A 13,724-nucleotide genomic window follows, 5' to 3' on the forward strand; every position below is an offset into this window, starting at 1 on the left:
TGGTAAAAAAAATTTATAGAAAATGATAAAAAAAATCTCAATAGTTTCGAATAGATTCGTGAATTCACTAATTTGAATCAAATCTTGTAGGAATCTTATATAAATCTTGTAGAACCCGAGATAGAAATACAATATATATATATATTGACTGAGGTAGGATTCTGTGGATCAATCACCCACAAATTTGAAAACAATTTGATTCGAGAAACGAATATAGGCCTTGGACAAAAGTGGAAGAGGCCTGTAGACGTCCTATGCTCCACATGAGGAGATAAAAGGAGTCATTATTTAGGATTCATATCTGATGCTCGCAAGATAGATGATAAAAAATGATATAAACTTATAGAAAACCATGCAAATTGATAGAAATTCTATCATTCTCTAGAAACTTTCTTTTTTACCAGAACGTGTATTTTTAAAATTTCACGAAATATTGGATGAAAATTTTTATTAAAAGAATCCTATAATATTAATACTTTTACGCCTATGTCCATAAAATCTTGCTTTTATCACATAATAAAAACACAGCCTAATCATGTTAATTTTAAACATATGTGGAAGATGATATATATAAACATTATATGTATCTATATGTATTTATATTGGGAGACTTATTCAATATGCAGTTTGTGTGGATCAGTGAACTTCGCTGTTATAATATAAAATAGAGCAGGCAAGACAACTAGAAGTAACATCGTGGGATGAATAGTGATTTCTCGAAGAGTTGCAATCGCTATCACGCCGTATCCGTGCAGCAACCAGTGACCCAGAATGACAATCACATTCTTTATATCTGAGACGGAACTCAACAATAATGACTTTACTGTTTGGTTCAATTTAAATGCAAAATGTGCTGCATTTGAAAGCACCGACAGGATAATAAGAATATAAGGGAAAGAGTAATCTGAAAAAGAAATAGATAATTAACAATTAGCACGTGGTTTTATAATATTATATGAGATATATACAACATACATATTAGACCTCCTCCTACAGCATGGAGCAACGCAAGGATTGGATAGAAATACAACGCTGCATAAATAGTAAACTTGCCCTGTTTGGGCAAAAATTTCTTAGCTATTAATGGCCTTATTAATAGCATGAGAATTATTCCTAAAGCGTAGAAGACAAAAACCATAGTGTATCTGTAAAATCATGAAGTAATACATATTAAAGATGCAATATATATATACATATATAAAGTGCATATATACATGTGTGTACGTATGCATGAAGATATTCTGATAGATTCATATTAAAATATCAGAGGAAAACAATGGTTTTCGTTTAACTTCTAAAAATTGTAATGTATTCTGTGACAAGTAAAAATTAACAAGACTTTCAGTAGTACTCTAGCATTGATTATCTGATACTTTTTTGATTAAAAATATCAATGAAGATTTACTATTGTAATCTTACTAATATCTTCATTACATTATAGAAATACTTTATAATCTCTAGAGATTTAACAAAACTTTATTTTTATATGAATAAATTAATTTAATTATTTAATACATAGGTAAATGTACTAACAATGGATAAACTGCCTCTTGCGTGCATTGTAAAGTTACTTCATAATTAGGATTCGGATTATGCAGTAGTGTATACCAGTCTGATAATTTTTTTGCTTTACATGATTTAACGCTGAACGATCCAATGGGATCTGTTAACTGAAGGACTATGAGGGACGCCAAGACTACTTCAAATAGTGCAGAGAGATGAAGGGCGATCACTTCTTTGGGTATATTACGACGCATGGCAATCATATCGATGCAGAACCAGTGCAGGACTAAAGCCAACAGGACCATAAAGCCTAGATACAACCAATCGTAGAACATCGGAGCGTCCTCACAGGGTTCACATGCCGATGAAGCGTTGGCGCGGAAACCGCGTGGACAAGCTCCACAACTGCTCCAGTTACCATCTGGCAGCAATTCCCTGCCGCAGTATAATCCAGGACACCGTGTAAGAACATTCATGATATCGCTTTCTTCGAGGCAACTTAAAAATAAGGAGGATAATGAAGTATATGGTTCAGCTCCGTAGTGAATGAAAGAATCTGGTAGAAAAAAGCGTTGCTCTGTTCTGTGAATCGAGATATTAGCCGTCAAAGCTGACGACTTCAGATTAGGAAATCTGTTATAGCTATACAACACTGTGATGACATGCGCTTGTTTTATTTTTCAAGATACGCTCCATTTCACTCATGATATATCATTTTGATAATTATTCGAACTATTCTGCACCTAAAAAATTAATGAAATTAGACTTATTTGTGGTGTTTTTGTAATTATTTAGAATAATTATTTAGAATACTTGTCTCACCTACGATTTTAATAAAATTAGGCTCATTAACGCATTTTTATATGAAACGAAAGAATTTATAAGAAACAATTGGATTGACTCCAGGAAGCAAGATATTAAGCGTTAAAGTAGCAGACTATTCAAATTAGGAAATTCGTCATAACTACGCGAATTCTGTTTTAAAAACAAATTTTTTAACAGAGAATTTATGTAAGTAAGGCATATACATAGCCCTGTATCGAATCTGAATAACAGATATCTTAACCTCGAAGTCTCGAAACAGCTTGTTCTTTTTGCCTGCACTATCTGAACTGTTGCACGACCACGAAGTGCAATAAGTTGAAATGAAACAAATATGTCTGTTTCGCTTCAACTTATCGCACTGTGTGGTATATTGAACTATTGAAGATGTTATATTGCGAAATAAGTCGCGCGCTGATTGGCTCAGAAATTGAACAAGTGCGCATGATCGGGAATGCCTACATATTAAGGTAGATCTCTCTGCAAAGATCTCTCTGCGCGCTCCTAGTGGCGGCCGGTAGAAGCTTCGCTAGTCAGACACCTTATACGTGCTATAATGGAAAATAATAAAGTGAAATCAAAAAGAAATACTACATAATGTTTTGTGGCACAATACCATAATTATAAACAGAAGGGGATCAGTTTTCATCACTTAAAAAAAAAAAATTATTTTGTAGTATCTACAGTACCTACTGTAGTACCTACAGTGCAATAGGTTGGAGCAAAATAGATACATGTTTATGGCTTCAAGCCACTGGGGCTGCGTTCCGTTAATCACTGCAAGAAAATCTATAGTATACGTAACGCGAACTATAAATTTTCAGTACTTGCAGTGAAAACGGAACGCAGCTTGGACGCGGAAACGCTTGCCGCTTATTGGATATCGCGTATCGCGTGTCGCGCATCGCGCTTGGTGTGCAGAGCCATTATCGATGATTGTCGCTATCGTTAACTAGCGACAGCCAATGAGAGCCGCACTTTCTTTTAGGATTGTCCTGCCTTTGGCTGTCTCTAGTTACCGATAGCGACAATCATCGATAAAACGTTTAGAGAATCCCGGCCCAGAAAACAAAATTTTGCTTCGTACCGATAATACGATTTTTCTGATTGGTTGCAGAGTCGTCGTACGACGAAAATCGGATGCAGTGTGAATCCAGCAATAGAAAATCGATCCGCAGCTGATACGCGACAGTATATTGCCATTGGTCGCGGCCTGCGGCCAGTGACGTCTGGCGTGTCGCTACTAGCGGCGTGCGTGTGAAAAAGTTTTGGTCTCCTGACGCCACCGCCACCTGTCAAGCTCGAGCGCTTTCGTCGATATTCGGTCGCCTTCGGCAAACAATTCCCGAGTAGTATATGTTACTATTTTCAGGCACGTAGGGCACCTCTTGACGGATTTTCAATAAGTGAAGGCGAGACGGTGTGAGGACGTGACAGTCCTGCAAGATTCGAATACTTTTTTCCCGCGTATGATTCAGCCTCACGGATCATCGCGAAACAGACATTGGAGACTCACCCCGTTCCCCCCTCCTTGACTTAAGAAGCAGCACGGTGTGCAGTGGTGGCGGTGGACAAGAGCGAAATTTGGTCAGGGCGGTGGAGTGGCGTGTTTGCGCGCGCGCGTGCAACGAGTGTGTGGAGCGGTGGCGGAGCGAAGTCGAAAAAGTGAGACTTTTGCGATAGAACGTATACGCCAGCCGACGCCGCAGCCGAGTAGCCGCTATAACCCGCCCGCCAGTCAGCCAGCCAGCTAGCAGGGACGATAGTAGCGACAGCAGCGCAAAAGGCAAGGCGATGTTGAGCCACGTTCCGGTGACTGTCGACGCCTGACGTAAGGTCGCGTTCGTTCCACCGGAACATGAGAGATAAACCTCCACGTAGCAGCGAGCAGCTGATGGCGGTCGTGGCCAATGCTACTTGTGAGAGCTGCTCCTAACATAAACGTCTACCCGAAACGTCGTCATCACCGTATATCGGAGTGCGTGCGAGTAGCAAGCAGGAGGAGGAAGTGGAGACGGAGTAACAATCCTAGCGATAGCAGTCGTAACGTTAATCGGCAGTTGTCGGCCGCCGCTGTGAAAAGGGAGTATCTAGTATCGACGGCGACGACGGATTGCGCCCATTCCGTCTGCTCCAAGCGATTGTATATACCGTGTGTGTGTGTGCGCGCGCGCGTGTGTGTGTGCACGCGCAGCCATACTTCCTACACGGAACGTGCGCCGCCGACGGCCGAATCAACTGTATGCGCAAGTTGCTCCATTTCATAACGGTGCTTCTCTTTTCCTCTTCAGCCACCGGCGATTCAGTACGACTCGACTCGGTGTGCGCGGTCGCACGTTGCGTGCGTACGTGCGTACGTGCGTGCGTGCGTGCGTGCGTACGTGCAAGCGAACGGCACGCAGTTCGTGACATCGTCGTCAGTCAGAGAGGAGTCCTTCGGTCCTCGAGCGGGTGATCGACCAACGAAATCATCAGGAGCAGCAACAGCAGTGGCAGCCTATCCACTACCGACGTGTTCCTGCCGCTGCCGTCGATGTCGTCGTCATTGTCAATGTCGATCGAGTTCACTGTGCGTCGCGAGTGAATCGAATTGGAACCGAATTGAAAAAGCGAAGACAGACACCGGTCGGACGTTTTACAACGTCATACTACAGCGTTTCACATACTTTACACACGGTTGTAGGTGGGAGCACCTACGTTCGCGGAAGGAAGGAAGGAAGAACGGACTGACGGACGGACGGACGGACGGCCGCCGCCGCACGGGCGTGCATTCGTATGTGACAACGCCTAGCCATTTGAAGATTATCGTGGTGACGGTAACAGCGACGACAACCAGAAAGCCGGCTAGTTTCAAAGAGCGAGTGCTGCGAAAATCTCGGAAACGGCCAAGGTCTCTCTCGATTTGATCTGACCGAAGGAAACGAGTGCTATTCGCTCCACGTGTGCTATGCGCGATAAACGTCCTTCTCGGCAAACTACACCTCATCATCATTCTCTATCTCCGTTGATACTTTACGTTGCTCGGTACACACAGCGTGAATGGTAACGCATGTCCAGGAGCCGCGTGGACTGAGAACAGGCAGGAAAGAAAGAGAAGAATTGATGCGATCGGATATAAAACAGCGTGACGTGCATTGTGGTAACAGTGTGTGCCTTTCTTTCCTTTCCTTGTGAGTCTAGAGTGTGTGTATTCGTCACAGTCGCGGCCACGGCATGCGGCCTCTTCGGGGCGGAGGTGATCTCGGTCTTTAGTCGCAAAACAAGCCCGCTGTCTGTGTGGAAAGGTGAACATCCAGAGAAAACAGACGCGAGCGCTCCTGCTTGAGCATCACCAGGATAGTGCCTCTGTTTATGCCAAAATGTCGTCAGGGGCCTTCGTCGACAGGATAGACCCATTCGCCAAGCGATCTCTCAAGAAGAAATCCAAGAAGTCGCAGGGCTCCTCCCGCTATCGCAATTCGCAGGATGTTGAGCTTCAGCAGTTGCCTCTGCTTAAAGGTTAGTTCGCACTTGGACATAAAGAAATTGATGGGACAACTATCCAAGTTTACATCTTTACACGTTGAGTTGAATTGAACATATAGTTGGATAAATTAATGTACATTAATTGGTTATTTTATAAATACAAAAACTTCAAAATTTTTTATTCATATATGTTAATTCTATATATAAAATTTGTATAATTGTCATCGTTATAGCTGTTATCACTATGTCTCTTTCTTTGAATATGATCAAGAGAGATCTTTCCGTTTGTTTTGAATGTTTTTAATCTGTCTGTCTACTGACAGGGAGAAGCGATCTTAATTCTTAGATTTTGGATAAATTAAGTTTTGTGTGCATAGCAAGGAATACTGTAGAACTAATAATAAGTACCTCCGTCAAGCTAGCAGGACCAAATAAGCAAAATAAAAAAAGAGAGACCTTTTGAACTATTTAGTGTACATTTTGTGCTAATTTGTACTACAAAAAAGTTTTGTACCATATGCTATTTAAAAGAAACGTATGGTGTTGCCAGCTTAACATTAAGCTAGCAGGACCACAAGGAAGAAAAAGAAAAAAAAGGAAAATAAAATAAGATTTTAATAGTACTGATTTTGTGCTAATTTGTGTGCTATCGAAAAAAAAAAGTTAATATATTGATCCATTTCTCAAGATTAATCTTTAACTGAATTGCACATTATGTTAGGCTCCAAAGTAAAGTATCTATCGCCACGAGCAAAATCAGTCGCTGCTTCCACAATAGAAGCGTTATAAATTGTGTTAAAATATGAAGTTTCACATCTTGTGCCCCCTTGCCGTTCTTTTGGAAATTACCTCTAGTAGTCACATTCAATCGCGTTGAACCGTAATACTTATCAACGTAACTCGCCGAGAACTGTTTAGAACTTTAATTAAAACTATTGGAACTTTCAAAAAAATTTTTCACTTGTCGAAAATTTTCTATTCGGCGATGAATATTTTTTTGAGAATACTTGTAATTTTGATTGGGATTCTTGGACAGTTCTCGACGAGTTCTGTGGAAAAATATTAAAACGAAATTTTGTTATAAACTATATATTATTAGGTCTCTTCGTCTCAAAATGAAATGGAAACTTCAATCAAAACTATATAGAATTTCATTGTTTGGGTATTAATTCTACAGACGCATTGGATCTGTACAGTTAGCACGATATCCTATTAAAATAAAAAATATATCATAACACAGAGTTTTAGTAGGACTTTCATAGGTCGACAGTTTTATGTAAAATTTAAAAAAGTTCCGCATATTTTTTATATCTAAGAAAAACAAATAAAAATGATAATACAGTATGCTAACTTTGCGAATCTAGCACGATATTTTTCCTGTAAAATACAGATACCTCTAAGAAAAGATAAATTACACTTTCAGCAACAGTTCCCACATTAGTTCTACTAGAGATTTACTAACACATGCATTTTTGAAACAAAATTCCAACAATTATCAATTTTTTTACATATTTTAAATATATAGTAGAAGACAGGGCTCAACATTTGAAGAAAAAATATCGTGCTGGCTACTTTCAGCAGTTATAACGATAGTTCTTGTCACTTTTAACAAAGTTTTATGCTCTATAATTTCTGCCTCCCTCCCTCTCTCTGTCCCTCCCTTCCCCCCTCTCTCTCATTTTTATACAAAGTTCCGGCCACAACATATTTTTAATTAATTTCTCAGTCTACGAGTCTAGTATGATACTTGAAGGAGAACTGTCATGCTGGTTACTTATTATAGTTCTGACGACAGTCCTCGCTAGTTTCAGCAAAGTTTTGAGTTATAAAAATATAATTATTTTTAAAAAGTGTTTCGTCGAATGTAAATTTTAAAATAATTTTTTAATATTCAAGTCAGTACGACATTTGGAGAAAATGTGTCGTGTTGGATTTAGATATTAAAAATTGTTAAAAAATATTCAGTAGCTATAGAACGCTTTATAAAAATGATTTTACAGCATATAACTCTGATAGAATTAATGAGAACTGTCAATAAAACTACTATAAGCAAATCAACACGACACGTTCTACACGCGTTTTATGTTAGATCTAAATATTAAAAAATTAATTAATAATATGTAGGGACTAGGACTTTTTGTTTAAAAATGAGATTATTATATAGCATAGAACTCTGTTAAAGCTAACAAGAACTATCGCTATAATTACTGGAAGTAGTCAGCACAACACTTTTTCTACAAGTATCGTGCTAGATCCAGATATTAAAAAATTAATTAAATGTATATAGCGACCAGAACTCTGTTAGGACTAATAAGAACTGCTGCTAAAAACTGCTACTGGAACTTGTTATAAGCAATTAGAACGATACTTATAAAAATTGATAATTGTTGGAATTTGGTTTTCAAAGTGCATATATTAGTAGATCTCTAATAGAACTAACAGCAACTGTTGCTAAAAGTGCTAATATTTATCGTTTTCTTGTGCTCTAGAAGAAAAGCATCATGCTAGATTCGTGGAGTTAGTACTCCATGTTTTCATATTTGGTTTTTTTATATAAAAAATGCGGGGCTTTTATTTTTATATAGAAACTATAAATAATAATAAACAATTTATTAGGACCGTATAATGTAACACACCATAAATAAAAAGCAATGTCTATGCCAGTCGAATCTTCAGTGCTTAATTTCATGAGAATGAATTTATATACCACTTTTGCAGTCTCTTCAAATTGCTGAAATGATTTTTCGAGCTATAAACACAATTAAATTACTATAGTACTATATCACAAATTCAATTTATATGTTTTACTTAGCAATTATTAATTTCATACTCAATTGGCACCATTTTAAGAAGATTTTAATATATTAAAAAGTAAATTTCACGTGAAATTATTTAAAGCACTCAAGATCCAGCTTCAATCAGTATAGGCTTCTTACTTATTGTGTGTTCACATTATACGATCAATTCTTTATTACTGTTTATATGTGCTGCCTGAAAGATGTATATATTTCTATATATCAGTTATTGCGAAGAATATTACTAAGACCTCGGTAATTTAAAGGCTTAGGACGCATAGAATGCTAGAGATTCGGATTCGACTCTTGGCCGAGGTAATATTTTTTTGCAATATTTGCATATTTTTAATACATAATATTAAGATCTGAAAATGATGCCAATTGAGCATCAAATTATTAAATTGATAAGCAATTTGGTTTGTTATATTATTATAGTAGTTCAATTGCGTTTATGAGTCTGAAAAATTATTTTGACGCACAATTCAAAGAGACTATAAACACGTATATAAATATTTACATGAAATTATTTATTTAAAGAACTCATTAACTCAAGATACATTTTCGACTGGTATAGGCATTGCTTAAAACTATGAAACTATAAAAAATATTATGTTACTAGAACTGTCATTATTTTTTTATATTAGTAGATAGTAGAATGTTGTGCTAACTTCACACACTTCAACAGCTAAAACTATTAAAATTATTAAATGTTATTTAGAGTCATGATAATATTTATCAAAATCAAGGACATTGAAAATTGTTCCTCTTATTTTCATTTTTACGTTAAAATGGAAATGAGAGAAACAATTTGCAATGATCTTGATCTTGACAAATGTTATATCAAGTTCGAAAGGAATTTTATTATAATGTAATACTTTGAAAAAATTTTGATATTAGAATAATGAATAAAAGTAAATTTTTTTAATTCAAAATTTACTTTTTGAAAACTTCTTTATATTTACACTCAAGATGAAATAGGTCTCACCGTTTAATGCATTGTTCATCAAATCTTATAACTCTTAAACATTTTTTTCAGAAATTCATTTGTTTATGAAATATTCAATTGGTGTGTGGTGGGTGAGTGGGGCATCCAAACTTTTGGTCTATTCAATATATGAACATATCATAACAATGATAGTTGTCTAAATTACAACTATAAAGAAAACATAATTTTTAAATTAATGTTTAAAGATGGTTTTGATTAAATTTCAGTTAATTTGATGGATAATTGATTTAACTAGTAGTAGTATTTAAAGAAAAATTTCTAATTTTATAATATAAATTGATAGCTTGAACTTTTTTTCTGTATGTTAAATAAAAAATAATAATCTTAAAAATATTAACAAAATAGTACAAATGTTGCATGATAGGTTAATTTCCGATTAAGTTAAATGGAATTTGATTGAAATCATCTTTAAACGTATAACTATGAAATTCATGAATCAATTTATCTTTAATCAATTCATCTTTGACCAACTTATTTTTCTTGGTGGAAATTTAGCAGAAACAAAAATATTTTTTTTATTAGATCATCTAAGATCATAAGATTTTATTCATAAGAGATTTCTATGATACGTATATTCATGAATAACGAAATTTTTCATTTTATTTTAAGCGAATCAAAGTTGAATTAAAGAAATAAAAACCTCAGATTATTTGTTGAAAACTTTTAGTTGAAAGATACACGCTACGTAATTGGTTTGTACAATCATTTCAGCATTTGATCATCCTGCTCTCTCGTGACTCGTGTAACTTAATACTCTTCTAGTTTCTATCGGCTCAATTAAATTGTTTGCTTACAAATTTAAAACAAACGATAACATTTTATTGGGATGTTGCAGCAGAGAATTAAAAATATAGTACTTCATCAAGCACTTTGCTCTCCGTTTCTGGTTTGCATATATAATGAATGAATTATTTATAATGCGAAACACACATCTAAATAAGAGGACATATAAGATTCGTGTGAAGCTGGTCCTTCAATATTAAAAAATCGATTTTTTTCTTCATGCATTTGTTTGCTCATCGTTTGCTCACCCTTAGTTCAAAAGATATACGAAAATTATGTTTTGGGGGGCCAACTTCACTCTAGCCCCCCAATATTAAAAAATCGATTTTTTTCTTCATGCCTTCGTTTGCTCATCGTTTGCTCACGAATGCTCGATTGGAATTTTCGTTTGCTCACCCTTAGTTCAAAAGATATACGAAAATTATGTTTTGGAGGGCCAACTTCACACTACCCCCCCAATATTAAAAAATCGATTTTTTTCTTCATGCCTTCGTTTGCTCATCGTTTGCTCCCGAATGCTCAGTTGGAATTTTCGTTTGCTCACCCTTAGTTCAAAAGATATCCGAAAATTATGTTTTGGTATCGAATGAAAAAATCGATTTTTTTCTTCATGCCTTCGTTTGCTCATCGTTTGCTCACAAATCTTTTGAACTAAGGGTGAGCAAACGAAAATTCCAACTGAGCATTCGTGAGCAAACGATGAGCAAACGAATGCGTGAAGAAAAAAATCGATTTTTTAATATTGGGGGGGCCGGTTTCACACGGGAGTATATAAGTTGGTTCTATAATTTCTCTTGAAGTCTTTCTTTATAATACATATTTGGAAGGATTGTCGCGGAAGGGATTTAAAATATGTAAAATTGCAAGTTATATTAACACTATTTGTTTGTTGCAGATGTTAACGCTGCAGAGCAGGAGGAATTGTTTATCAAAAAGTTACGTCAATGCTGCGTGGCGTTCGATTTCATGGACCCAATGGCTGATCTCAAAGGCAAGGAAATTAAACGAAGTACGCTCAATGAATTAGTCGAATATATCACATCAGGGCGAGGTGTTCTTACCGAGCCTATTTATCCGGAAACTATCAAGATGGTATGTATTTAATAAGAAAATCGCGACAAAAAATATAAGAAAATTATTAGAGAGTTAAAAATAAAATTTATTTTTTTATATTCTTGTATATCTTCTGACTTTTCGTATGTTCCAGTCCTTGTTCAGTAAGTTATTTTCTTAGAATATTATTCCCCATTAGTGTGAAAATAATTCTTTTCAGAATATTAATTACATATGTTAGATCTGTCTCTGAAAGCTTTATGCCTATATAGCTCTTAAACTTATATGTAAATTAGCTTATTCCATTCCTAACTCTTCAAAAAAAAAAAACATAAAACAAGGTAAAGACCATTTGATTTATTATCTCATCAAGATGTAGTTTATAAAATTTCTTATGAGGATTGTAAAGCTAATTATGTTGGTAAAAAATTAAGAAAAGATTAAGAGCTAGATTACAAGAACATATCAGACATAAAGAAAAAAAAACGGGACTTCCATCTGTTATTACAGAACGTCGAACTAATTGTAACCACAATTTTAATTGGAATACAGTAAGAATTTTAAATAACGAACCATCATATAATAAAAGATTAATATCTGAAATGGTTCACATTAAGAAGCAAGGTTTAAACAGCCAGAATGACACGAAAGTATTACCTGATTCATATACATTTTACACATATTATAGAAAAAAGGAATTTTTGGCGTTAATATCCATAATATTACAAATTATGATAATACTTATTAATTATGTCTGTAATCCTTTTATTATTTTATTATTTTTATATTTAATCATCTAAATTACTATATATATTTAATATTGATAATGACTCGATCGGAAACATTTGTATTTAACTATGTTTATACGGTCATTTTGACTTTTATTTAGGAACATTAAATCTATTGTCTTTGGCTCGTAGTCCTCTCTTTCTCTCTCTCTCTCTCTCTCTCTCACACACACACACACACACACACACACACACACATCATACTTTTAATTTGTATCATATTTTATTGGGAGCCATTCTATAATATATTATATGAATTTATTACTATTTCTGTAGGATAATTACAAGTAATCTGATTTAATCTAATAATTTGTTGATTTTTGTTTATGTGCCTAATAAGTACAATAAAATTCGAAAGTATATTAAAAAATATTAAATAATGCTTTTAACATACATATATTAAATATGTCTACACGAACAAAATAATGTATTAAGGAGATGCTGGTGTGACATCCGTCAAATTAGTACTTCTATTACTGAAAATAAAAAATAAAAGTATTAAGTTTTAGTTAAAGTTAAATGTTAATTAGATGCTAATTTAATGCCCTATTGATGATTTTAGTGCTCAAGCAGTTTAGTAGAAATTTATTTAAAGATGAGAGAGAAGATGTTAGATTCATGCGAAGTTAGCAATCCAAAATATATACAAATTAAAATTAAAAAATAACTATTTTAAAATTAATTGCTTTTAAGAGCAATCCGATTAGAAATTTTTGTAGGGCTTAGATCCACGTATGGTTTGCTCTACTTTCAGATCCGGTTTAGATTCGATGCCCTAATAGAGCCCTAGTGCGATATGTAACTCCAAGTATCAAATGACCTTGATTAAGCTGTCGGATTAGGAACTGATCTGACCGTCAGATAGGCACCGATTAGGCAATGGGGCATAGACCTGATTACTCGATTACAGTCTGATTTTACGTAATCAGATTCTCGAATCTTGATTTGGATGCCCTCATCAAATTATCGCATTTGATGTAATAGTAAATATGCATCATATTTTAAAAAATTTGGAAATATAAGTTTTTAAAAAAATATACACATTATTAAAATCACACAAAAAATTAAATGTGTATTTTTAAATGTAGAATTATAGTTAATATTATGAATTATTATTCGACGAATATTTCGGGAAATAAAAAAAATAGAAAAAACAGATTTGAAATAAAACTCTTGGGATTTATATATAATTATATTTAATTATATTAAAATTATATTTTTATTAAAATTATTTAATGTAATCTTGACCTTAAATACAGTAAGAACGATTTTTTTTACATTATAATATTAGAATGTGCATTGTTTATTGTAATTTGGTTACTTTTTTCCGAAAAAGTCCGTTAACCCGCCCAGTCTAATTATTGATTTGAATTTGCCTCGATAAAATTTTTCTCTTTTAAACCATTTTTTCTTTAATTTCTTCTGCAATTATTAAAACATTAATAAAACGTAACTAATACGAATACGAAGTCTATAACAGTTTAGCTTGGATCTTAGTTACTTATATAT

General features: G+C 34.5%; 2 protein-coding genes across 2 annotated transcripts in view; one reads left to right on the plus strand and one right to left on the minus strand.

The window, feature by feature from the left end:
- Positions 1-559: 559 nt before the first annotated feature.
- On the minus strand, positions 560-2,171 carry LOC108782203 (JNK1/MAPK8-associated membrane protein). Its single transcript, XM_018550413.1, has 3 exons — positions 1,534-2,171; positions 976-1,145; positions 560-904 (listed from the first exon to the last, which is right to left on the minus strand). Exons 1-3 carry the CDS (start codon positions 1,977-1,979, stop codon positions 612-614), a joined length of 909 nt encoding a protein of 302 aa, XP_018405915.1. The 5' UTR covers positions 1,980-2,171; the 3' UTR covers positions 560-611.
- Positions 2,172-5,684: 3,513 nt separating this feature from the next.
- wdb (serine/threonine-protein phosphatase regulatory subunit widerborst) overlaps positions 5,685-13,724 on the plus strand; it is a 28,149-nt gene continuing 20,109 nt past the window's right edge. Inside the window, exons 1-2 of the mRNA XM_018550412.1 lie at positions 5,685-5,823; positions 11,270-11,466. Coding sequence (XP_018405914.1) covers positions 5,685-5,823; positions 11,270-11,466 — 336 coding nt within the window. The remainder of the gene's footprint in view (positions 5,824-11,269; positions 11,467-13,724) is intronic.

Source organism: Cyphomyrmex costatus, unplaced genomic scaffold, assembly GCF_001594065.2.
Source record: "Cyphomyrmex costatus isolate MS0001 unplaced genomic scaffold, Ccosl1.0 scaffold97, whole genome shotgun sequence".
NCBI lineage: Eukaryota > Metazoa > Arthropoda > Insecta > Hymenoptera > Formicidae > Cyphomyrmex > Cyphomyrmex costatus.

What these genes read in the sequence shown, in the direction of transcription:
- LOC108782203 (XM_018550413.1), bottom strand. Translation starts at nt 1,979, where the DNA reads ATGAATGTTCTTACACGGTGTCCTGGATTATACTGCGGCAGGGAATTG. An exon ending in CAAGAGGCAGTTTATCCATT is followed by an intron (nt 1,146 to 1,533) that starts GTTAGTACATTT and finishes ATGATTTTACAG; the next exon opens with ATACACTATGGTTTTTGTCT. An exon ending in TGTAGGAGGAGGTCTAATAT is followed by an intron (nt 905 to 975) that starts GTATGTTGTATA and finishes TTTCTTTTTCAG; the next exon opens with ATTACTCTTTCCCTTATATT.